This window comes from Chanos chanos, chromosome 3, assembly GCF_902362185.1.
Source record: "Chanos chanos chromosome 3, fChaCha1.1, whole genome shotgun sequence".
Taxonomy (NCBI): Eukaryota; Metazoa; Chordata; class Actinopteri; order Gonorynchiformes; family Chanidae; genus Chanos; species Chanos chanos.
In genome coordinates this window covers 40,646,122-40,673,581 of record NC_044497.1, presented here as the reverse complement: position 1 = coordinate 40,673,581, position 27,460 = coordinate 40,646,122, and the positions used below count along the sequence as shown (strand labels likewise).

Sequence of the window (27,460 nt, the reverse complement as noted above, 5' to 3'; positions counted from 1 at the left end):
GAAGCCAAACTTATCAGGGTGAAGTTTAAAGGTATCAGAAAACGATCAGCCTTGATTTCAAAATAGTGTTGTCAGTACTTGCTCCATTGAGAGAAAAAAAAGAATAAGGACAATACACACAATGTTCTCTGTTTCCGAACAATCGTTTAATATTACCTTGTTGAGGCGCATCTATCCGAGTGTCCTTGGAAGTACGTTCAGGAACACCATTCATTCCTTGCTTATTCGAACACAGGAGAAATCAGAGCCTCCCAAAGATGGAAAAAAACTCAGCGCTAAATTCAAAGCCAATTCTTTAGGACTTATGATAGGCAGCCGACGTCACTCTCGCTCCAGACTTACTTTGGAGAACTTTCCAAAAAAAGACTTGTGGTCCTTTGGAGAGGATTCCTGCCTTGCGCATTACCCAATCCAGAGAGGCGTTGTCACCTCACTCTGTCCGAGCTTTTGGATCTGCACACATCAGTCCTCTGTGTCTGTTCGGGGCTCGCCAGCGTCGGTACTATCACAACTTGTCCTCTTTTCATCTGGTAGTAGGAGAAACCCACAGAACCAACCATGGAGGCCATCAAGAAGAAAATGCAGATGTTGAAACTGGATAAGGAGAATGCTATTGATCGGGCAGAACAAGCAGAAATAGACAAGAAGGGAGCAGAGGACAAATGCAAACAGGTAAGAGGAGGCAGAATTGACTGAAGGGCATTAACTTTCCAGTGCCATTTGGAGCTACATTTGTCCGAGAATTAGATAACTAAATAAGAGTCCCAGGTTAAAACTGCTCATTACTCAAATTCATCATTAATTTAGTCTTCTCTAATGTATCCTTATCCTGACTGCAATAACATGATGGGGTTACTTTTACTGAAAATGATAGGAACCTCTCTTAAATGTTTCTTGCTTCCACTGTTAATTCAAATTTCACATTGTGGATTTTTATATAAAACACATATACATGATATAACTCTTTATTTTTAAAAATGTGCCATTTGTCAAAAGTGTCATTGTGGTACATTTCAATAAAAGAGCAAGCATTTTGAGCAAAATACCAAAATAGGAGTACAAGAAGCAACATCGAGTTCAACATGCTAGAGTGAATATGTTAGCATTCCGTGAAGTTTCAAATTCCACAAGTCTCACCAAACATACAGGACGGAGATTAAACATCCTTTAGAGCAGTTGCAAATATTTTCTGGGTAAGTATACACAGATGCCCATCTATTTGCATGATTAAATGCCACATGCTTGTACCCTAAGACAAATTCAGCTATTTCATTAAATGTGACGTTAAACATCAAATGCTAAGGCCTATAGGCAGTCAGTTTGAGGTTTATTATAGGCAGTGTTAAATTCTTGGTATGAAGGAGTGACATGCCATAAGCAGCCTCATACAGTGCATGGCCATAAATCTGTAGTAAGAGAGGAAAGCTAATGAGCACATATCAAGGTTCATACAGGAAAGAGTGTGGCCTCTCACATTCATTCTGTATTCGGGTGTGCCAATCTGAAATCATACCAGGTTCCTTGTCTTACCTTGGCCTCATAAACCCCTTTAACCCCTGAAGAACGTCTCAGACAATACCATATAAAGACTGAAGAAAGATGGGGTTTTTTTGCGACAGAGGACGGTACCCACTTTCAGTGAAGATACCATTTCTTTGGAGGATTTTCACTGTGGTCTCCACCGTGTCATTCCACCTTAAGATTAAAACATCTCTAGACTTTGTTTTCTCTAGACCTCATTTCTGAACCCTCAAGTGAACTTCATGAAGAACACCTGTGTCTTTTTTTTTCCCCACTGTTTCATTCCAATGCCTTTCTAAGACACACAGAATGGATCTTCCTGATCACAAAGCCTATGACAATAATTGTCATGATCAGTGATCCCAGTCTGTAACTAATAACTGAGACAGAAGATGACATCTCTCTCCCTAGGATTGTATTTGTGGTCCAGATAGACTCACATGAATTATGTTTAAATATGGCCATTGCGCTGAAGAGGAATTTTGTCCCTTGGGACCAAACGTAAGAAGAGCTGCTACGTGTATGGAACACAATGTGTCACTGACCTATGGAGATGCCAAATGTGTGTGATTCCAACATAATACAACTTTCCAACAGGGGTCTCCCGAGATAATGGGGAGACAGGTTATTTTAACATTAAAACATTGTAACATTCAGCGCATCTACTCCTCTTCTCCTTAGTTCCCCTAATTAAATTGGCCGCACAAAGGTTAAGCAGTACTACCTCTCCCACAGCCTTTGTTCCAGAGAGACAACACGTTCTATTTTTGATTCATGGCTACTGCTCCAAGGCACAACTATGTCCATGTTCTTTTTCTGTGTTGCCCTCTCGCTTGGCATTGTTTTATGGAACAAAAGGGGTCAAGGCTATGGCCTGGGTCAGGCGTCATGGCCAAGTCAATCACAGAGCCACCACCATAGAGCTAGCATTGAGCTGAGACAGGCTTGGGCTATATGTGACCTCAAAGCTGTGATGCCTCACATAGCTGGATCTCAGATGTAATTTGAGGATGGCATTCATCACAGGCACATGGTGTTCACACCGTCTACTGTCTCTGTCATTCATCGTGGAGCTTTTTATAGTGTTCCAGGTTGAGGTTTTTGCCTATTGTCTCTAAGTGAGGTGAGCCTCTTAGTAATGTTTTAAAAATCCTGCGTATGCAATCTTTAATCTTTTCTCAGGGAGGAAACAAGTCCCTCCGTTTTTCTTACACATCAAAGCTATCTGTGGTGAATTGAGACGGAAAGCCTAAGCTTTTAGATCTCATCAACCTTACTTGTGAGCCTTAATCTCAAACAGTCTGTGAAGTGTGGTCTATTTCCATAGCGAGAGTTGTGGTTTCCACTTCCATATACAGTAGTGCTGCTGTTTCCGTGGCCAGGGGAACACAATAAATAGAAGGATGGTTTTATGAGAGGAGGCTATTCGCTATGTGATGGCTGCCTGGCTCTTAGAGGGAGGGGGGATTTATCTGATGCCTGTTAAAAGGGGGGGGGGCATCACAAACTGCAGGCCCACTGAAGACCCTGTGACGACCACAGCACTGTTTCCTATGTAAAACTGTACATATGTCACAAGGAGCCAACCTGCCTCTGACGTTCAGCTGTGATCACGTCACCACACAGATTATACCCAGGAAGGAGAAATTCGCTTTAATAAATGAATTCCCATTTAACTCACTGGAAACTAAATCTGAGGTGTTCCCTAAAATTAAGCCCTTAATTCACAACCTGAGAGGACTGCAGTCCCTCTAGTCACTTTAATTCAAACCCGGTATTATATTTAAGAATACTGTAAAATCACTAGTTCCAGATATAGTCAAAACTTGAGTGTTTTCACCAAGGTCTGCTAAAGTTCTAAAAGCTGATGAAACACAGTTATTTCTGTTCAAGGGTAAAATTAGCATACATAAGTGTACACAACCTTTCAGAAGTCTGGTATTCGATAGATTAAAAAAAATAACTTCCTTATTTATTAACACTGTTTTTTGAATAAGTACATGATAGAGGCCTCAGTAGGTCTCACAAGTCATACACACACACTTAGATTTTGAATGTAAATATTTTAAAATCAGATAAATGTTAGAACGGAGATTTGGAATGAAGATAAGGATATAATGTAACATGTTTGTATGTGTGTGTGTTTGTGTGCGTGTGCATACGTGTGTGTTTGTGTGTGTGTGTGTGTATGTGTGTGTGTATATAAAATAGCTGGAAGAGGAGCTTCTGGGCCTGCAGAAGAAGCTGAAAGGTGTGGAGGATGAGTTGGATAAGTACTCAGAGTCACTGAAGGATGCCCAGGAGAAGCTGGAGCAGGCAGAGAAGAAGGCTGCCGATGTGAGTCTATTCTGTCCATTCAAAACCTAAGCCTGACAAAGCTATATACACATACTCACTTTAAAAGCTACACTTCACAAAAGTCCACAGAGACAGATTATATGGTATCAAAATCCCAGCCCTTTATGGTCAAATGTCTTAAAATTTGTCTCCCTCATGTGGTTGTAGTTAGTATAGCACCAAAGCCCACAAGTCTGCTTACCAGTCAAGCCAGGAGTTCCTTTCTGTCCTTACTCTCCCATTAATCCTGGCTGCTGATAAGAGACTTTGCAGTCGACAGCTGCAGCGGAGAAACTGCCAACCACTCCCTAGTATCAGATTCTGTAAACACATTATAAACACTGTCAGCACCTTCAAGTGAAGGCTGCATGTTTTAATGATTTGCCTGAGAGAGTGTAATTGTCTTGTTCTCAAATTCTGGGTATCTACAAATATTCTGTCAGTTAGTGACTTTATAAAATTTAACCATTTTGGAACTAGAGTGAAATTATTGTAACATCTGCAGAAAGTCCTGGTATACTGGACAGGAGTAACTTGTCACAGTTGCAGTCGTAGTCTTCCACACTGCAGCTTTAACCTTTCAATAAATATTTAATATTTCACACAACTAAGGATTTATGATAAATGCATTCACCACACAGTATGATGTATTGAATTAATTTTTAATATATTTATCTACACACTTCATCTCATTCAGATGTAACTGGCATTACTGTCTGGAATGCTTTCACAGACCATTCAAACCATTCAAAAACTCTCAGTGAATTTAGGGGGGTATGTTCTTTTTTTTTTTTTTACTAAGTGTATCATTTCCAAACAGTATCTGTCACCGTACCCTCCTTTTCCTGCTAGTCCACCCTCCCTGATAACACCCTTCCTTTTCAAATCATCAACCATTTAAACAGAGTCTGCACACCTGTTGCCCCATGTCATAATCTTAATAAATCACACATCAGCTAGCGGAGGATGCTACCCACACTCTCTTGCTTTGAACAAGCAGTACAGTATGTGGCACATGTTGTATCAAAATCCAAAAGATGAGAAAGGGGCAAATAATCTGCCATAGTGAAGTTTGTAATATAACACACAGTCTATATATATATTTTTTTTAAAAATCCTATATACTATATAAAAATTCCCTCCTGAAGCTATTGACAACAATCAGTGGATGCTTTGCAAAATAAAGCCCTGAAGTTGTTAAAAGACTTAGGATTTTCTGTTTACAATGCTAGCAATTGGGCCCATGATTGGGCTGAATATCACTTTAATTCAAAATGCCAAAGTGAGGAAACATACTTTTGTTAGTCATGTGTAAAAGCCGCTTCACAAGCATTGTCCTCTTGTGCCAGCCCCTGTGGAGCACAGTACACTGAGGTTTGAGACCATACCAGTTAAAAAATATATCTGTGGATCTGTGGTCTTCTTTCTTTGTGGGAGAGGCTGAGGAGTCTCTGCCCCACGCACATAGCATTATTATAGCGTGACCAAAGAAGGAAAAGAATTGAAAGAATGCAGCCATTTGTTTATAGTGAAGGGAAGTAATGCTTTCCAGCTCTTACTCACAGCTTCATAATTAGTTAGACCACTCAGATAGTGAGTGCTCTCAGGGACAGAGTGTTTGTAAAATCAGATTTAAATCTCCTCTGAGCTGAATGGACACGTTCTAAAACACCACTATTTAGATTCATTTATTCAGTTTCACGTCCTCAAGATGTGAAAATCAAATGCATCCATGTAATGTATTTCACAATAACAACTGCTTTTAAAACATTAAATGTCAGAAATGTAGCAAGATATTTTGAATTTAGGGACAATGCTCTCATGACCAACGAACACGACACAACCGTTCCTCAAATTGCATTTGATTAATATGCGTGTTTCCGTGACGGTCTAGATAATTAACATTAGCAAGCTTCCAGGGGGATCAAGGTCCAGTCATTGTCTTACAACGACTGTAACCGTAAGATATATGAGCTTTCGGAAAAAAAGGACCAGAGTTTTTGTTCTGGAATGACCTGGTGTGGGGAGCTCATATCACATGTCCACAGAGAAAGAGGAGTGATCATTCAATAAGATACTACACCTCAGAACTACCCAACAAGTCTATGCATTGTTATAGATTGCTTGCTCACTATGAGGGTTTTAATCAAACTAACGGCGCGCTTCAACTTAAATCGTGTAAATTACTCAGTTCTATCACAGAAGAATCAATGGCATGTACACAAGATGACCAATCAGAACCAGAGCAATACTCTATTGATGATCAGCTTATCACATGCAACGGGCCAGTGGCGCAATGGATAACGCGTCTGACTACGGATCAGAAGATTCTAGGTTCGACTCCTGGCTGGCTCGGATGTATTTTGCCTCAACGGACGGGTTAGCGGGCTTTGCTCCTGCGCCGAAATGCGTGGGCAGTCCTCTGAAACCTGTTCGTATTTTCGGATTGGAGATTGTAACATTCCCCATAAACTTGGAATTCCCAGTAGGCGCGAGTCATAACCCCAAGTCGACTAAGTCTTTACTGCATTTCTTTGGCTTTGTACCTGCACTCTGCTCAATGACAGTAAAGTTGAATCTAATCTAAAAACTCTCATTGCAGTAGCACTGTTGATGAAAACGGTTAATCGTTCACTGTACATTGCATCGGTACATCGGCTTCAGTCATCTGCAACTCATTGCGGCTGAATATAAAAATGTTTGTATGCTGAAAGGCCAACAAATCCAAACAATAAGACTAAAAACAAACAAATACACTAACAACAGCCTACAGTTCCAATTTTTACACAAACAAAAGACTCAACATAGATTCAGCCACCCATTTATTTACAGTCTTGTCCCCGTAACACTAGAACTGGACGACAAAATTCAATAAGATCATTGCTCGAAGCAAATTGAATTGATGAATTACTGCAGAGCACAGCACATTAAGCCACCGTGCACCGTGATGTCAATGACTAATTTATTATGTAATAATATAAACCTTTTCTTAAACATGATTACTTTAATTGTGCGTCTTCCTTAAGCAGCGCGATAAATGATGTGTAAAACTTAGGACTCCGTTATCCTACAAAAAACTATGACTTTAAGCCACGGTCGGCCTATGACCTATGACATCATGTTAGGAGAGATAAGAGAGGAGGCGGAGTGTGGGGAATGCAGTGAAGTGCAACTTTTCCACAAACTGGGGGAACTCTGTCCACGATTCATTTGCGCCTTAAAAACAGCGGCATTTGGGAAGTCCGAAATCTTTTTGTGCGTTTATCCTGCGATCAGACAAATCTATTTATTAGATTTGCCATAGTGTTTTACCGTTCTCGTGTTTATGGTAGCCTACCTTGGTTGTCTCATCCTAAAGGTATCGTCAAGCAGTGTTGAAAGCTACAAAGAAGCGTTAGCTTCGTCTTAGGCGTCTCTGATATCTAATAAGCGTTTTCGAAAACACTCATAATGGCTGGAATGACGTCCATCGAATCTGTAAAAAGGAAAATTCAGGCACTACAAAAACAAGCCGATGATGCAGAAGATCGAGCCGAAGAACTTCAAAGAGAAGTGGATGCAGAGAGGCAGGCCAGGGAAAGGGTAAGCGACGCCTTTTATGGAAGCTGGCATCCACCCGACCTCTAGAGTTAATTCTCCATTGCAATTTTCAGGTAAAATGGAAGGGAAGGTTGTCCGTTAATGTCAGTATCTTTTACAACAACGCCATCATGGAGGACATTATTTTGCCGTCAAAATACAATGAAATGTAGTCCACTGTACTTGCTACTTTTCCACATCTTTTAATGTACAAATAAGTTGGTGAGCAGATTGGACTTCATAACAGATGTTCTGCAGTCGTTCTGTCCGTGCGTGTCATTTAATGTAACATTATGACCAAAAAAAACCCTTGATTGAAAACTTGCTTAACACTCCTTGAAAGATACTAAAATCTCATTTAACACCGACTGGAAACATATGTGGCTACGGCTGTAGAACTGGGGCACATAACACATATGTGACTACGGCTGTAGGACAGAGGGACATAACAAAGTCATTTGCTAAATTTCAGGGTGGTGTCAAATTGTAGCCCAGGAATCAAATTAAATTAGTTTATTTCTGTAACATAATCAGTGGAATTTGCTTAATTGGGTTAAAGATGAATAGTTGTTTTACGCCTCAAAATGGAGTATGGGTGTTGGTCCGTTACTGTATGGAGCGAGGGGTCAGCTTTCAGAAGTCCCTTTTAACATGATACAGTAGTATAGTTTTTTGTTCCACAAATTTGTGGGGGGAAAAAGTAATTTCAAAGCAGATTCATGTTCCTTAGCTAACATTTGAGGACCATCAGCTTAAGGGATATGTATCAGAGTTCAAGAATAGCCTTTTACCCAGAAACTCTGAAAGTGCATGACTGACTGGACATTACCCAGGGTTAACCCAGCTGGAGGTGGGTTGTTTTGTCAACCTCTCCAACTTCCTGTGTTCCTCCCAGCATTTCTCTCACTATTTGCTTAGTCGACCTGGCCCTCGTCCTAGGGATCCGGAGGTTAATCATTTCCTGTGTGCAAGCCTGCCTATAAGGAAGCAGGCTTGGGAAGATCCAGAATGCTCAGATGTTGAATGCTTACCACCTTATATGGCATTAATGAAGAACAGAAATGTGCCCTGATTGTTAAAAGTGCTTACAACTGTAAAATTTGTGACAATGGACATGTTCTCTTCAAGGGAGGAGGATATAGCCTGTCTCTTTAATTCAAACCTAAATAAGAAGTAAGCAGCTTGATCTGAATTAGTGTCTATGCCAAATTGCGATCCCCAGAGTAGCTTTTAGAATTTTCCCACGTGTTGCACACAATAAATATCAAATATAAGTCAATTAGACAAAAGGAAGCAGATGAAGAGGCCCGTTAACTGGAGGGTTGTTGCAGATGTTAAAATGTTTAGGATGCCATAGGCAGAATTCCGCAGCTGCCTTGACTGGGCTGGTCCATGTTGGCTCTGATTTGTGGCTTTCGAAGGAGCACTGGTCTGATTAGCAGTTCTCTGCTGAAGGAGGAACACTGACTCCTTTGTTATTCTCGGACCGCAGAATCTTTCTGTGGGAAAGCTGGAATGCTGGAATGCCCTCTAATCTTCATCTGTCATCGGCATCTGTTGAAAGACCTGTTGTTTCATCCTTACACACCTGTAGATATGGGCCTCTGTGAGCCTCTTTACTGTAAGGTGCCATATCATTCCAGACAGAGGAACCTTCCCCATCTTTATCTGCTGACTTTTGGTCCTGAACCAGCTTTATTGATTAGTATGGTTTTGGATATATGATTTGCGAAGCTTTTTGCGTTCTATCAGTACAAACAGGAAATACACAACATTTTGACTTGTTAATTTTCCAAAGTAATGTTGAAAATGTCGATCTGCTGTTTGAAGGGATGAGAAGCTCAGTGGCCATCTCTAAACTAGCAACTGAGGATTGTGGAGTCCCAAAGGTAGACAAGTATTCGTTGTTTGCTGAACAGGGACACTTCCTGTAAGACAATACTGTGCTCTTTTTATAAAATGAGAAAAGGTAAACATGTACTAAAGGCAGGATCATGTATGTATCTCATATGTGCCATCTATGCTATGTAATTCTACATTGGCCTATTTCATTATCTCGGCATTTAACTGTTTTGTTGCACCTTAAACTATCATTCGAATGTCAAGCAAAACAATAACCGTTCATGCTAGTTATCTTTTAATTTCCACACAGCATTACATCACTTTTTTTTTTTATTTCCTTGGTTTTACCTGGAGCCATTCAGCAATAGAAAGGGGATTATCCTCTGAAGCCGCATACTGCTTACTTCAAGGACATAGCAGCTCTGTGCACCAAGGCGCATGAGTGCTATGATTCTAAATCATATTGCTTGAATTCTGCCTGAGAACTGGAACAAAATGGAGGATGGCTTTTCTCTCGGGGGACAATGAACTCAAATATTTAGTGCTGTATGTTTAAAAGTAGATCAGGCCATCCGAAGGAAATGTGTGTCTCTGTCCCATGAGAATATCCATCATTATAAAGCCTTTAAAGTTTCAGCTCCCAAGATACTTCTTAACTAAACTGACGACCTGTTAAGACTGATTTTATAATTCCCTCCCATTCTAGGAAAAATGCTTTAGGAAACTTTTTTTTTTTAAGCTTTAAACATAAACTGCAAAGCTGAGAGAATTTATGTTTAATATGTCCTGATGTACATGTTCATATGGTCCTAAGGACATTATTTGTGTTAATTGAGGTCTTTGGGGCAAGTATGCGGCTTTTTGAGTTGACTCATGTGGAAACTGACTGCTTTCCCATTGCAGGCAGAGGCTGAGGTCGCTTCCCTGAACAGACGCATCCAGCTGGTTGAGGAAGAGTTGGACAGGGCCCAGGAGAGGCTGGCCACTGCGCTGCAGAAACTGGAGGAAGCAGAGAAAGCTGCTGACGAGAGTGAGAGGTAGGGCGTGCACGAGCGTGATCACTGGGTTTCGAAGCCTTAGCTAGAGGCCTCCTCTGAATGTTCATTTTAGGCCGTCCATTGCTTTGTGATAATTCGAGAGGCATGGCCAGTTCTCTGTAGTAGAACTGGATCTTCATGGCTGACTAAGCTCAAAGTTGTCTTCATGTCTTCTTCACTTTACAGAGGAATGAAGGTCATAGAGAACAGAGCTACAAAAGATGAGGAGAAGATGGAGATCCAAGAAATGCAGCTGAAGGAGGCCAAACACATTGCTGAGGAGGCTGACCGCAAATATGAAGAGGTTTGTGTCTGACAATCCAGAAACACCCGCAAACTGTTTCAGTCAGCCTCATTCAGGTCACTGCCCCTGAAGTTAAGCACTCTGCCCTCTTGCTCAAGCAAGGCAAATACTCAGTGTGCAGCAGTCATACAAAAATAGTTTATCTTGTAAATATGGTGTCAGTAACATTTGCTAAAAACATTAATATCTGGATGCTTTTTTTTTTTTTTTTAAATTAGGCCTTTTTGACTGCACAGGCTTCGATATTTTTTTTTTTTTTTTTTTTTTTTTTTTTTTTAAGGCTGGCCAGGATGGGGTGTGTTCAGTTTTCAGTATTGTGTGTTAATCCTATCTCATGTGTTTCACAGGTGTGTGCAGCATATTTATCAAATGCACACAGCACCACACCCAGCGGCTATAGTTTTGCCCACTGCATGTGGGCCAACAGATCAAAAGAGAGCCTCTGCATTCTCTCTGAAGCCTAGCCATGCCTGTTCATTTCAGCGTTCCTCTGTCCAGGCTGTTTAATGCAGAACAATAATGGACTTCCCCTCCCTTAGGGAATCCACTCACTAACTCTGTGCTCTCAGACTCTTAGAGTCTGTTGGTTTGATCATGTCAGCACATTGTGGAACCATTTAATGTTGTCACTACTTTTCCTTCAAGTTCTACTCTTTCATCTTGGAACAGTCTGCGTTGTCAGACATCTCAGGCATTTAGATGGTAAAAGGTGTAAATTGGTATGGTTGTCCTGCTAGGGGAAAAAAAGTCAAACTATCCCTGTCATTGGCATACTTGAAGGTACATCTTCAAACAACTATTTGCACTGTAAGTTAGCATTACTAGTTCATGACTAACAGTCCTGGCTAAGACGGGGTTATAACACATTTTGTTTATAACCCTGGGGTTTCAAGCTGGAAACAGCATGAGGGGCCACAGAACTCAGCAGCAGGTTATGCTTACAGACCCAAGGGTTTATTGAGGGTCTTTATCATACTGAAGCTTGCCGTTAACTACATGACACTGACACAGTTAAGTGGCTTTATCAGCTGCTTCTGACCACTTTTATAACTGAAATGATCTGCCAAACTTTGACAGATTTGACAGTCCATCACTATTGCTCACTTTTGCATGGAACTCTCTTTATGCAAAGTTGTTGCTTCTCTGTAAATCTAACAATATAACACTGACTATTAAAAGTAAAGTCAACTCAAACTAAAAAAAAATATACATTTGATCTGGATAAAATACATCATGATAATTGTTGGTAAAGAACTTGTAATACCTTTTTCACTCCCACCAAGTATGATTTCTTGTGAAAACTACTTTTCAGAAGATTTTTAGAGCGTCTCATACTACCCATGCAGATGTGATGCAAGCCCTGTCCTACTGCACTGTGTTAATGTGAGGATGTGTCATTTTCTATAGGTAGCCCGTAAGCTGGTCATCCTTGAGGGCGATCTGGAGCGTTCTGAAGAGCGTGCTGAGGTGGCTGAGGCGTAAGTTCATAGTCCTGAATGATTAAGACATTGGAAATAATTGTGCATACGCATCTACTTGACTCTTTACATAGTTTTCTAGTTTCGTTTTACCTTATAAGCCTATTCAGTTATTCATATTTGAATTGATCTTGGAATCCAAAATGATTTTCTGTGTAGTTAAGTCAAAAGACTTTATAGATGCATGCATGTGATGATGCCAGAATCATTGTGTGTTTGAAAGTATAAGCCTTTGCTGTGCCTCTGTTCCCCCCTGATAACTGACATGTTCCAAATATTAGTAATAAATTGAAGAGCATCCGGATTAACTATCAATTTTATCTCAGTCTGTTTAGTGAATGTACCTCAGTTATTTGTTTTGGATAGGACTATTTGATTAGTCTTTACGGTAGCGATTTTATATTTGCATGAATCCAACAGTCTGTCAGTTTGATGCATGTCTGTGGTGCCTGGAGTGCCTGATAGGATAGCAGAAGGGATTCTGATTGGCTTTTGAACAATTTTGATTAGCTGCTACATGCTGAAGGAAAGTAAATCTATTTCATATAAAAATGAAAGTCTTTGGAATCGCTATAGCAGTACTTCGGTGTCCCTCTGGCTCTTTCCAGTCTTCCGTTTGCCCATTTTTGCAAAGAAAAGAATATGTGAAAGAGGAGTGTTGGGACATACTAACCACAGCTACCCACCTGGATGTCCTCTCTCCCCTTTGTTTTTTTTTTTTCTAATGCATGCTTGAACACAACCCTCCTGGGACCCGACATGTTTTGACCCCCTCGCCCCCGTCCCCATTGCCTGGTCACCCCTCCTCCTGCCCCTATTTGCTGTGGACTAACCCAGTCGAGTCAGGGAGCTGGAGGAGGAGCTTAAAGTCATGGACCAGAATTTGAAATCTATGATGTGCTCAGAGGAAGAGGTACTGTGTGTTTGTGTGAATGTGGTTGATCTTACACCTTCTGCACTCCTGCTCTGACTCCACTCATCTCTTTCCTGAGTGCTTCTATCACCTCTGTCATGTGCTGTAGCTATGAGTGGCCTCTTACTGGCCACGCAACAGTGCACATTATAGGGGAACCTTATCCAGCCAAAGCAAAGGAGACCCCTGCTAGATTTGAAAATGATATAAATCGTGGCATGAATTGTACTTTCTCAGTCAGTGACTAAACCTGGCTCTGGGCTTCTGCTCTAGACCATGGGTTAAATCGTATCCATAAAACCTGTTTATTGCAGAAAACTTAATAGTACTCAAAAGTTATGTTCTGGGATATTCTCTCCCTCAAAAAAAAACTATATCAAATAATCGGGCATTATAAAAGATACTTTTTAGAAAACATGTTATCGTCAGATGCCTCAAAGTTATATCTAGCTGTTCCTTCAGAGTCCTCATTCTCGCTCCTCTCCGTTGTGAGGGGCTGCATTCTTCTACATTCAGGTTGGGGTCTCCTTCGCTGTTACTACTGCTCTCTACTATCTTTTCAAAGTGCTCTTTCTCCTTTCTCCCTCCTCTTTTTCCCCTTTGCTTTCCCTGTCTTTTCCCCCTTCTATTGCTGTTGGCCAGCAAATCTGGTGACCTTGAGGAAGAGTTGAAAAATGTCACCAACAACTTGAAGTCTCTGGAGGCACAAGCTGAGAAGGTAGGAGCAGAAGCTGCTGGCTTAGTGACCATTAGATCTATGGCCTCCATTTACAGCTAAGCCGGTCAGCCAATAACACTTCAGTTGGAGGCTCTATCTGCACATGGGGTAACCATGGAGATTGTAACTGAAGTACAAAGCCTAACACAATGACGACACAGGCTGTTGACATGACACATCATGGCTTACTTCAGGAAGAAAGTGTTTACACTCTAAGGATTTGACTTGAGAGAATTTTTACAGTTAATTTAGGGATAAAGGATTTATTCCCTTAAGTTCAAATCAAACATAAATAATTAATTTAGCAAATGGTTTATCTTGGCTCACTTTGTCCTGTTGTATGAAAGAATTTAATTAACTTACTCCCTACATAAAACCAACACTGCTTAAATAAAATTGATGGATTGGGAAAGTGCTTCAGGTTTATTCAGTTCTCTTCAGTCTGCTATTGATTTATCCTCTTTCATTTTTCAAGCTTTTTCATCCTTTCTCTCTCTGTAATAGACTTCTGCGCTAGCTTTTTTTGTTTTACTTAAAGCTGTCATGTATTGTTGTCACCAGTTTATTGTCTCATCATTTTGTATTATATGTATTTGAGCAACCTATTCAAATATCAAATTGAATTGATATAAAATATGACTTTGTATATATGTAATTTAAAAAAAAAAAAAAATGTGTGTATATATATATATATATATATATATATATATATATATATATATATATATATATATATATATGTGTGTGTGTGTGTGTGTGTATATATGTATATATATATATATATATATATATATATATATATATATATATATATAGCACTGGTTTGTCAGTCTAGTCAAGTACACCTTGCCGATCTGCATGTTTTGTTCTTTTCTGCCAGTCTTTAATAAGTTTAATTGTGGTGGCAGTGGAGTGTGATAAGCATGTGGAAAGGCCTGGGAGTACTTCAGGATAAGTGATTTTATACATTAGACTGATGCATTTTGAGGAGTTGTTTTTGTTTTGTTTGTCCAGTAGATTAATAAGATGTTCTCTAATATTGCCCTGAAAATTCTTTTTTACCTCTAGTACTCCACAAAGGAAGACAAATATGAAGAAGAAATTAGAGTTCTTACTGAGAAACTCAAAGAGGTGAGGAATTTTGAGTTTAATCATGTTTTAATGACCAGAGACCTAAGAAGTTTACATTGTCACCCTTACCTTGTCGCCAATTTACTGTCACAATCTTCTCTTTAGGCTGAGACCCGTGCTGAATTTGCAGAGAGGTCTGTGGCTAAACTTGAGAAAACCATTGATGATTTGGAAGGTGCGTTTTACTTTAGTACTTTTCTTTTTTTTTCCAGTGACTCACCACACACTTGGTGTTCTACCTTAACTGCTCTGTTCCCGAGAGTTATCCCTGTGGGGTTTTCATTTTTTCCCCACCCCTTTTTTTGTCGCATGTTCATGTTTGTTTTGTGTAACATGTCACAAATGCAAAAAACAGGACTGGCATGCATCATTTTTAGAGCATGGCCATAAGGCCATTCAGGCTCCATGCTGCATGTCTTCAGTAATAATTCTGTCAGTAATAACTGACTGACCTAACGGTGAACCAATAAGGAGCTCTGATGTAACAACTTGTACAATGAACTGTATATTGTTTCTCTATATGGCGGTGGTAAGTTAAGACAGAGTTAAGAGTAAGCAAGTCTTATAAGTTAAAGCTTGCTGTTTTAGAGTGAAATTCAGGGACTTGTTTTGACTAATGCGTGTGATAATTTTGACTAATATGTGCTTATTTTTGAATGTGCTAAGACTTATTTGGTGAGAAATGTGGTGTTTGTATGGTTGCCTATGTTAGTAGTCTATTGCTTAACACCTTGGCTAGGCTTAATAGTTTATATGTAGAGGTGGATATTCGCAGTGGTAGCTGCGTTTACAGTCAACAAAACGTAACATTTCCATTTTGCAAGTCATTTTGTTATTTACCTGTACGCAAATTGCAACAACTGCTCTGCGATAGAAAAGAGGAAGAGAAATGCTGGCAGTAACATGATTCATGGCTCATTCAATAACATGTGCTCTAATTTTTCTGTGATGTATTATCAGGTGTTGGTGGTTGTTTGTGTGCAACACACCATACTAACAGTAGTGGATATGCATTGGGTGCTGATGAAATCAGTGGTGCATGTTGAGTGTTGTGGAACCTTCTGTATACGGGATGTGTGAGCCACTCACAAGCTGCTGACATGTGGAATTGTTTCATGTTGGTTTTGAGCCTGTGGACTGACTACAGTTAACACTTCATTGGAAGGAAATCGAGTTCAAATATACATTTGTTGTAATGCTTTAATTTAGATGTGAACTTGTACAGCGAGGTCCAGAAATCTTTGGGCAATTTTTTTTTTTAGTTGTTTTGGTTCTGTTTTCTAGCTGTGTGGATTTGAAATAACACAGTGAGATTTAGGTTTTTAAACTGCAGCTTGTTCGCTCCAATTCGAAGGTATTTTCATTCACATCAGATGAACCATTTAGAAATTAGAGAACCTTTTTGTATGTCCTCTTTCCATTTTATGACTTTTTTTAATTGACTCCAGCTGTGTCTTTTTAGCCAGGTGTGTTGGTCTGTGTTATCGTGTATTAGAAAGCCATCTGATCCTGATTCTAGGTTCTGTAGATGCCTTTGGACTCTTTTTGGGGTTGAGCAGCATAGTGATGAATGAACTGTGAGTTAAGCTGGACGTCATGAGGTAGAAAAATTGGAATACAACAATAAGGATGTTTACAGAACCATTTGGCATGCCATTTGGTATGTCATTGAAAAGAGAAAAATGCACAGAATCAAAACAAACAGAAAATGCATTAGCATCCAAAGATTTTTGGCACTCGCTGAAGCTAGTATAAAAGGCCTCTGCAAAGATTCACTGAATAAGCAAGACGTTAACATTTGAACTGATAGTGTGTGAGAACCTGGGCCCTTATGTGAGGCCAAAGGGCAGTTTTGAACATTCAGTCCATCTTTCTGTCTTATTGATTTGTCCTCTCTCTTTCTTCTATTCATTGTTTTGTTCTGTCTGTGTCTGTCGACTGTCTGTGTTCTCCTCTGCTCTTGGATCATGGGCAGATGAGGTATATGCTCAGAAGCTGAAGGGCAAAGCCCTCAGCGAGGAGCTGGACCTGGCCCTCAACGACATGACTACACTCTAGACGCTTCTTCTCTCCTCATCCCTCATTTTCCCCTCCCCTCCTCCTCCTCCTCCTCCTCTTTGGCGCTCTCCATCTGGCTTACTTTGGGTTCCTTCAGTTGTTGCTCCAGTTGGGTTTTTTTTTTCCATTCCACATTGGTTCTGACTGGGTTCTAGTTTCCTGCATTAAAATGAAGGGTCAGAATGTAAGATGTGCAAATGCGAAAATGTTTGAGAGAAAATCAGAAGCATTTGGTAAAGATGCTTCTTTGCAGTAAGGAAGTGTAAGACAAAAGCATCACAACTGTGCAACCCATGTAGCCATTTGTGTCAGGATTTTCTGTCCCGGTACCTTTTTTTTAAGTAGAGGTGTCACCATTGTGATTGTTAGGCAAATATTTATATCATCCAGTCCCACAGCATTGTCACATGGTCATAATGTTGATCCCTCTCAGAAGGTGTTCTGCCAAGATTGGTTCAATGTCTTTATATGTGTTGCTATACTCCTTTCCTGTGCTTTACTTTCTTCCTCTGTAATAAATGTCAAAACCTTTCTCTTCTGCCTTTTTTTTCTGTTTCATTCCTTTTAATCCCTTGCTTAAGCGTTGTCCAGATTTTGCATCACGTTAAAGTTAAGATTTTGCACAATCTATAAACCATTTTATTCCAAGATGGTGAACTTGGAGCATTAAGAGATACTGAATGAATAATTTAATTAGTGTAACTGATTGTGACTGTAGCATAATTAAGTCACTCTGATGCTCAGACACAAGCTCTGAATGAAATTTCTTCCATTTTGATCTCAACCTGTGTTTCATTTGTTTAAAGCTTGGATTCACATTTATTTTCAGTCATACACTTATTTTTGTAAGGGTTTATATTTGATATCTTGAGAAGATAAAACTTTTGTCATGAAATACACAATGAGGTAAGTGTCTCAGCTGAACAGATGATGAAACAAAGCACATTGACAGACAATGACCAGATGTGTTCAAATGATTCTCTCACCACGATGATGTTAAGGTGTAATATACAAAAATAACCACATGCTTTCATATTTCAGACACTGTCAGTTTCCTGAAACTCAGTCACGAGTCTATTTTGTGATAGTACTTTCATATATATGCATAGAAGTGCTTCACATATGTATAGTTATGCCCACAGAGTCATGCCAACATAATCTATTCCTAGGCTTAATCTGCTAATTTAATGATGAACATTAAAGTGTGTAGAGACCTGATATCTGCCAGTTCTCTCCTCAGTCCTTTTCACAAGTAGTGTCCTGTAGCTGACAGGCTGACCTATTCCATGGTGCCAGAGGAAAGAAACTGTCTGTCTGTTTTTCTGCTCTGCCTTCCAATGCCTTGTGATACTTCTTGACTGTACTAACGCTTTCTTTCTCTCTCTCTCTCTTTCTCTGCGTTTTTTTTCTTCCTTGTGCGCGTTCTCCTTCTGATGCTGCCGTGACTGCAGACCGCTTCCACAGGATGGTAGAGCAGAACAGAGTGCTCAGTAGTGAGCTAAGCATTGCTCTTAGTGAACTCCATGGCTAAGTCTATCCAGAAAAAGACCTCACCCCGCCTCCATATACTCACTCACTTCTTTTTTCCACTGTTATAAATAACTCCGACAGAGCAGCAACTTGGTGGGAAACATGGATCTACTGGAAATTTTCTTTTGCGGTGTTTGTCTCGCTGACTTTTGCATACGCCTTTCTTTTGCAAGAATTTCAACATTTTAAGAAAATTTAGAATGGCTAATGCTGTCATGCAGTGTGTTTATGACTACTTAGAAATGGAACCGATGCTTTGCAAGAAAGTTTCGATGATATTTAATGCATTTTACACACACGTAACACCTATAATCCAGAAACTACTCTCTTTGAATCACTGCCCCAGTTTTAAGCTGGAAGAAGAAATTTTAAGACTCTGTGTATAACACGTAGATTCTTTGATTTCAGTGCAGGAAACTGAGTGGACTAAATACAGCCACTGCCACTTTCTTAAAGCAGCTGTGTGCCTGTCCAGTTAAACCTCAGTGTGGCTGCCAGGGTTGTATACCTGTCCCAAGAAGAACTTCTTTTAGCTCACAATACAGTTGCATTAACATGCAAAATCTGTTAGGATATTATTGACTTTTAAACCTTCTTTTACCACACACACAAAAACTGGACAGCTTCAAAGATCCCAGCAGAAAAAAAAAAAAGTTATGTCATTGATTACTGCAACTATAATGATTTGCTTCAAGTACCTGTTTGTTACTAAGCATGAATTTTACTGATATGCTGGTATGAAATGGAGCATTGCACATATGCACTCAATGTGATGATGTAGTGATATTCTCCATAGGTATCTGTTAATGTCCTATTCTGTCTACAGATGTTAAACTGCACTTTAAGCATGACTCCTATTTAAATATAGCCTATACTTTGCTCAGGACGATAGTGGAAGCAATTTATTTGTCCATTTTTGAATTATCATTTTCAGTAATTAAGTTGGATGGGTGAGACACAAACTGCCTTGTGGAATTGTCAAAATGCAGGTTAATTTGTATGTTGTTCACTATGCCCTTGTGATATTGTACAGGTTTGCTTGAGTCTGTGTACTCTATGTTCCATGTGCTATAACATGTACTGCAGTTCAGGTGTAACTTAGAATTAGTTTGTTACACAAAGAATATAAAAACTCTCAGTGACCTCCAGTTCATGAGTGTATCCCCACTTGTCAATAATTACTGACAGTTAACTGTGCCTGAGTTCAGAAGACCCAAGTCTGCCAGCCTTAGTCTTAGTGATGTCTCCCTAGATCCGTAGTTAAAATCCACTATGCAGCTGAGATTCTGTGTCAGCACACAGCATCTGCCCTCTCCTGTGATTGCTCTGTTGTTCTGTGAAAATAGAAATGAGAGGAAACACAAACCTCATTACAATTTTCCTTGATACAATGACTTCCCTCTCTCTTTTTTTCTGCTGAGACAACCCATGGCACACAAAGCAGTGGTCAGAGCTCACGCTCGCCTTGTGTATGGACGAGCCAATAAAATAAAATCGTCTGTTTGACTTACTTTGTGTTGGATTTGGGAAGTCAACAAAATCTGAACTGCGCTTGAATTTTCTTTTTTTTTTAGTCCTGTTCTTTTACACTATTCTCATAGTAAAAATGTACTTTACAATTAATGTAATTCACAAAATTGTATAATGAGATCATATGTATTTTTACTGTGACTTTTTGTGATTAGCTGATGTCATGTTTGTCTCTGTTACTGGCACTGTTCCTTTGTGCTGTTCCCATAGACCTGCCCTCTCACGTTGTCATTCTGTCTCCCCATCACCAGAGAAACTGTCTCAGGCCAAAGAGGAGAACCTAAACATGCACCAAGTGCTGGACCAGACCCTCCTGGAGCTCAACAACTTATAAAGAGAGTTATGCTTGAGGAGGGGACCAGGAGTCTTAAAACACATAGAGCTTTCCAATGAGGCCCAGAACATCTTGGTCCTATGTGTACATACCCTCCGAAGGGAAAAGTCTTTTTGTTTGTTTGTTTGTTTGTTTCAGTTTGATGGGTTTTAAAGTCACAGAGATGCATTCTGCCATTTTCTACGTATGATTATGTTTAAGAACCTATTGGTTTATGCAGCACATGTGCAACCTGCAGACTACAAGCTCATTTTAACCTTTTTCTCTTCAACACAGTGTAATTTCTACAGTGCACCTGAGCAACACACTGTGAAAGTCTTATCATTTTACCAGAATTTTCTACTACTAAAGCTGTGCTGTTGGCTAACAGTTTGGCTGTGTTGTTTATTCCACTGTGAGCTTGTAGACTGCAGGGGGCCTAAGGGCCAATAAAGGAGGAAGACCCCCCATAAATAAATAAATAAATAAAGGAATAAATAAATACGACTGTAACCAAAGCAGTCATTCTTGAAGTTACCATCAAATAGTATGTTTGTCATTTTTGCTCTCAAAACATGCGGCATTTCAAATTGGCGTTTCAAATTGACATTTTAATAAGAATGTATTTGTTAGACAGTAAAGATCCTTAATGTTTTTTAGGGGGTCTAAAAGAAAGTTTTAAAACATCACTTTTTTTACATGGCCATTGCAGTGTAGTGCATTTCATAATTGAATAAGTCAAAAAAAAAAAAAAAAAAAGGTCATACAAAATGAAGGGGGGGGGGGGGGGTATTTTCTTGATGCTGACATCTACATTTGCTTCTAAGGGAACTTTTTGGCATTTTCCTTTAAGTTTGAAAAAAAAAAAAAAGAACAATAAACATTATGGTATTAATGTCACCTTTTTATTTCATCACTCACATATGTATTCTATGCAACTGTGTAAGCTCTAAGATGAACAAATGATTAAACGTAAGACATGACCCTACACTGTCTCCATTTTTTTAGATGATTCCATATTACTCTCTCCATTTCAGTGGGTTTTTTAATAACATGTTTGTCTTTTGCCTGACTGGCCCTGTCCTTTTTTTCTTCTTCATCTTAATATCATCCATTAAATAATGATTGCCATTGATAACTTACAGTTATTGTGGCTAAATGGGTGATTTTGCGGGCCAAACAAGTCATTATGTAATATCAAATCAATGGGCATGTAACAGCCAGTCTACTAAAAGCCAATCATTTAGACTATCACGAATGCAAAGCAGATGCACAACAGAGGTAACACAGCACTGAGATATTCAAAAAGTCTCACACCATACGTATACTCTGAAATGTACCGCTCAGTGGAGTATGGCCTGTTTTCAAGAACCATATTGCTTGTTTGCTTTTGGAAAGGTTCACTGGTGCCCTGGTCAATTTCATCACAGGACCAGGCTTTTTACTCTGAAACAATGTGTGCCCCGTCTCTTTGGACCACACTTAGACTAAATCATATATCCCATCTACACATGTTAAGGAGGAAGGTGCTAGTAATATCAGCACTGTGGGTGAAAAAAACAGACTCAAAAAGTGCCTCTCTCTCTCCCTTTAATGAGATACCTGAGTTTGTTAGTCTTATACAAGTTCTGACAGTTCTGGAGGCAGTATGGCCACAGCTGTAATCAGACTGTTCTCCACACTGAGTCTGTTCCTCTGCTCGGTTTGGATTTGGGTCAAAGCTGAGAAAGTCACTTCACACAAATAGGTGAACCTCTAAAGGGCTGAAGTTCATTAAGTGCATATTTCCCCAAGTCACGATATTCCTTTTCCACATTACTCTAGTATTGTGTCAGTGTCCTGTCTGCATGTTTCATCTTTCGCCCACAGTCTGAGGACACATTCATCAACTGTTCCTGCGGTCTGATAGGAAGGCTGCTGATGCTGTCAGTCACACTGAAAGGGTCATTCACCCAGTCCAGTCTAGCAGAATTGCTGTCAATGTCAGTGACGTACGAGTTCAGCTCACTTTTGAGTTTGGATGTTTTCATGACAGTCTGTGTTAGTAGTGGTAAGATGAGCATCAAGCAATGGGAAACAGCTCACATCTCCTAGTCCACAGTTTGATTTTCTTTATTAATCTTTTCACCTTGTCATACATGTTCGTAGTATGTGTATTTTTACCTTATAAAGATAAGTTCGGATCGTTGAACATATCAGCAAGATATGCTAAACATACAATCCACTGTGCATCCTCCTGCAGTGTAGCAAGAGGGTGCAGGTACCTTTAGAGATGCACATACCTCAGCACAAGGTTCAAGGTTTGCCATGAGATTTCAGTATGACACAGTAGCTGGTCATGTTGTGTTCCACCACTTTGCCAAAGACTTTGAAAGAGTCTGTGATTGATAGGCCTGGACTTGATGAAGTTTGCCAATTTAACTGCATCATTAAAAACAGCACTTAACTCAGGAGTCATTTTCTTATGTGTCCACTTCATGTCATGGTTTACCTTCTTTACAAACAATCCATTTACACTACATGGCCAAAAGTATGTAGACACCCCTCCTAATCATTGAGTTCAGATGTTTCAGCCACACTGATTGTTAACAGGTGCATAAAATCAAGCACATAGCCATGCACTCTCCATAGACAAACCTTAGAGGTAGAATGGTTTGTAGTGGAGAGCTCAGTGACTTTAAATGTGGCACTGTCATAGGATGCCATCTTCACCACAAGTCAGTTTGCAAAATTTCTGCCCTGGTCAACTGTAAGTGCTATTATTTTCAAGTGGAAACATCTAAGACCAACAATGGCTCAGCCACAAAGCGGTAGACCATGCAAAACTTACAGAGTAGGGCCACCAAATGCTGAAGCATGTAGCACATAAAAACCACCTATACTCTGTTGAATCACTCACTACAGAGTTCCAAACTGTCTCTGGCTGCAACATCAGCACAAGAACTGTGCATCGGGAGCTTCGTGAAATGGGTTTCCATGGCCGAGCAGCTGCACACAAGCCCAACATCACTATGCACGATGCCAAGTGACGGCTGGAGTGGTGCAAAGCATGCCGCCACTGGACTCTGGTGCAGTGGAAACGTGTTCTCTGGAGTGAGGAATCGCACTTCACTATCTGGCAGTCTGATGGACAAATGTGGGTTTGGCAGCTGTCAGGAGAGCGCTACCTACCAGAAGTTTGGTGGAGGAGGGATAATGGTCTGGGGCTGTTGATGCAGAGTTTTCTCTGCATGTACACATTTGTTATTGCTCTGATTTGTTTAGTTGGGCTTCACAATTTTTTGTTTGCAACATAGAAACATGTAGATCTCATACAAAAAAAACACCAAGTAGTGCACTGTGTATATACACGCATCTAATGGTGTATTTTTCTAGTGTGCATATGTTTGGCTTCTGGTTTATGTTCACAATGTATGATATTTCAGGAAATAATTTCCATTCTTTGAGACACAAGTAGACCTTGCACTTGATGCACGTCACACGTTTTGCTGTTGCAACCTGACTTTCGACACCCGGATGCATGTGTATCGCACATCATTTCTGGAAGATGGACAGTCCCATAATGTGTCACGGCTGCATTTGGCTGCAGTTTCCACTTTTGACATGGGGGGAGTTTGTCTTCATCATCTTCACTGCAGGCTCCTGCTTGGCCATGAGTAATTATCTGCTCATCAAGGGGCATTTTGAAATCCAGGAATTTCAGAGCATTCTTCCTCCCCAAGAGCTCACCGTCATTCTTGTACTGAATCCACAAATTGGAGATCGCCACATCAAAGGAGTGGAAAACTGAACGAACCGTCCATTTGAGTGCGACTGGACATCCTGTAGAAGCTTAGCATCCTATCAGCCATGTCCACACCACCCATGTTGGTATTGTACTCAGCAACTGCTGCTGGCCTAGACACCTGGACATGTTTCTTCTCTTTCTGAGACCAATGACCGCGTGTGTCCTGAGGCTCAATGCCATAGGCAGAGGATGCCATCACAACTGGTTTATCAAAACATTTAATGACTGCGAGCTCAGGATTTCGTCTGAAGAGCATTTCAGAGGCCCCTCTTCCTCTCTTCTTCAAGGCTTTGTCCCCTATCATCATGCACTCCTTTGGTACTCTGTTCTTCATGAGGGTTCCAGTGCCTGTGAGTCCCTTCTCCATCAGGGCATCCAGGAGGTAGACAGACATAAAGAGCCAGTCAAAGAACAGGTGATTTACTTCTGGGCACTGACTTGGCCAAACAAAGAACAGCTTGCTCTCCAATTCCATGTCCATTTCTGATTGGGAAGGTGCTTCTCCCCTGGTAGACTTCAAAGTCTAAAACCACACCACTTGGTGTCTCCAGCACACAAACCTTCAGTCCAGTTGGATATGGTTTTCCTGGGACGTACTGGCGAATTGGGCAATGACCAGTAAATGGGATCATTTGTTCATCGATGGATAATTTTCCTGCTCTAGGCTGATTTAGACATCCCTCTCTCACTTTCTTAAGAAGGGGCCTGACTCTCCACAAGAGGCCTTTTCTTTTGTTTTCCTCAAACATCTAGGTCATTGGCCAGCTTGTCTGAATGTCTCAGTTTAAAGAAACAATTCCTGGTCATAGATTCAGACACTGTTGGAACTCTTGTCTTCAAGGCCCAGTACATCTATATTTTCTGGATAGCCCAGGCAGGCCATATAGACAGAGCTCCCAAAGAATGTCTTCAATTCTTCTGGTGTGGTGCTTAGTGATGCTCCAGACACTTGTACTTAATGCTGATACACAGTTTCATCAATATACTGTTTAAAGTAATCCACTGGGGTCCAGTTTGTCATTGTACATTATTGCCCAGAGTCATGGGGGGATGTTCCAATGGGGGGTTGAGTCTTGCAAAAAGAATAAAGGCATGAAGAAAATTTGTGTCTTTGACCATAATCAAGCATGCTCTATCACACCAACATGTATAGATAATTATTGCTCATTTTATGACCTGTGTAAATAGTTTGATGTAAATGTGTAAAATATGTAAATAGTTGAAAATCATTGTACAGAACAAAGTCAAGGTGTACATTTGGGTCTTGGCCTAGAGTGGACGATGACCAGTCTGACTTGGTCTGATTTCTCCTGCTCTGCCTGATCAAAAACCTCATCCTCAGAGCTCTCTGAAGCCTCCTCTGCCTCATGACCTGCATCTGGATCTTCTTCATCAGATAACTCAACATCTGAGTCAACTATCCTAAGAGTTTTCTGGCATCTGATAGTGAATCATCTCCCTATGATTTGAAGAGACAAAATTGAGGTAATAAATAATGTCCACTGTGGGGAACATGTTATTAACCATCTCATATTTAGGTGAAAACTTGTTAAATGAGTCTAAAAAATGCTCCAAATTATTCTTGAAGTTCACATACAAGATCTCAACAAAATTACATGGTAAAAATTACACTACTAATGTAATTAGGCACTTACTCTTCTTCCTTCCACAAATGTCCTTGTGTTGATGGCTGCTATTTTCTTCAAAGAGGAAGAGGAAATTCCCAAAGCCCCACCCCCAACATATTTGGTATCACTGGACTGCTCTATATGTCCCCTTTAGAGTACAGTGGAAGTTAACTCAGTAGCATATATGGTTTGGAAGATACACCCATTTACAAATGTCCACTAGAGAGGACAAAAATGAGTTGCTGGAACTCAGGAGGTTTCACAAGGCAAAATCGAAATCTCCACACTGGAAGCCTGAGGTACATGGAATGGAGGAAACAAAATCCTACTAAATAAACCACAATTCATTCATAATACTGCAAATGTATAGTTTCACAGACAGATGGTTGCATTTTTTGTTGGTGGGGGTGCTGAAGGTGCGGTTCACCCAGGGCGCCATACAAGCTAGAATGGCTACTGCCCAGCTGGGAATCATTGCATTGGAAAATTCAGAAATTAACATCCCTGCATGTTGAGGGTCATGTATGATTGGGGTTGTCGTATCCATTCTTGCATTATGTTCACTACCATACCAAGGAAAAGGTTTCAGAGACTTTGTGAGAAGGGGGACTATTAGGACACATTTTGCAGGAGCCTCAGTGATGCAGACTTCCCATTTTACCTGTTTCACCAGGCATACAGGCCTTAAGTGAAGGTGGCACGGAGGTCTATGAAATAGACAGTATTACTTTGGTTTAAGTGTTTTACAAAATGCACGTTCCTCAACTGTCTTGACTGTGCATGGGTTTCAGATGAGAGGAAATTAGACAAGCAAATCTGAGTCAGTTGACAACAGATAATGGTGCAGGGCAGAGCAGTCATTGACAACTTTAGGACTTCAGGAGTTCTATAACCCTCCTGTAGGTGTGGTTTTGGTGTGGTTATTTCAGTGCATAAATCCCTTATTGCACCCATAGGTGCTCATTTGTGTTTTAAGTAGAACAAAGAACACAGGCAGTGGCCTATTGATCCGTGTAAAATAGACAGTCACATTTTTCATCCCTCAGTGCCTTTTCAACAAATGGGCAAGTCTATTTGCATGTCAGGACTAAACCTTTGGCTATAAATAACTCTAGTGAGGTGGACGCGTTTCCTTCGTTTAGGGCAATTTTTGTATCTAAAACCTCATATTTACCGGAGAACAGGAGAACCGTCGATATTTCAGTGTTTTTACTACTTTTAAAAGGTACATTTCAGGGAACTACCGTGGCTACCCAGTTCTAAAAGTTTTGCAAACGAAGAAATGTCTATATAGGCTACTGTATGATACGAGCTACATCCTTTTTGGGGGGACTGGGGGTTAGCTACACGACACTAATTACTGATCTATTGTAAAAGGGTGCACCATTTAGTATGCCATTGCGAGATCTACCCTGACGTTTCCAATTAATTTACAGCATTTGTGTCCTTGTTTGTAGTTGGTGCTTCTAAAAGAATGAACTTGGCCCCTTTAAGATGCTTTACCCTGCAATTAGCGTAAAACCCGGAAGTACTAGCAAATAACTTGGAACAAACAAAAGCCCCTGGAAATAGCATGCCTTTGCTTCTGAGTGAAACGGGAACTGAAGAATAAGTTTTAAAATGTCATCAAAGAAAGTATAGAAGAAAGACTGATATTTTGTTTTTTGAATTATTTAGTTGCACCGCCGAAGTTGTAAGACAAGGACGCTGCAAGTTATTCTATTGCTGTTTCGTTCTAATCTGTTGATATACGA

General features: G+C 40.2%; 1 protein-coding gene and 1 non-coding gene across 13 annotated transcripts; both read left to right on the top strand.

The window, feature by feature from the left end:
- Window positions 1-558: 558 nt before the first annotated feature.
- tpm2 (tropomyosin 2 (beta)) lies at window positions 559-21,279 on the top strand. 12 transcript variants are annotated; one of them, XM_030770229.1, is made up of 9 exons: window positions 559-672; window positions 3,733-3,858; window positions 10,183-10,316; window positions 10,503-10,620; window positions 12,028-12,098; window positions 13,654-13,729; window positions 14,798-14,860; window positions 14,966-15,035; window positions 20,230-21,279. In XM_030770229.1, the coding sequence occupies exons 1-9, from the start codon at window positions 559-561 to the stop codon at window positions 20,310-20,312; spliced, it is 855 nt and encodes a 284-aa protein (XP_030626089.1). In that variant the 3' UTR covers window positions 20,313-21,279. The 12 variants fall into 12 exon arrangements, with proteins under 12 accessions (XP_030626089.1, XP_030626087.1, XP_030626091.1 ...); XM_030770227.1 differs by lacking the exon at window positions 13,654-13,729 and adding an exon at window positions 12,936-13,011; XM_030770231.1 differs by lacking the exon at window positions 20,230-21,279 and adding an exon at window positions 18,370-18,678.
- Window positions 6,141-6,213, top strand: trnar-acg (transfer RNA arginine (anticodon ACG)). Its single transcript has one exon. It is a non-coding gene; the product is annotated as a tRNA-Arg (tRNA).
- Window positions 21,280-27,460: the final 6,181 nt, after the last annotated feature.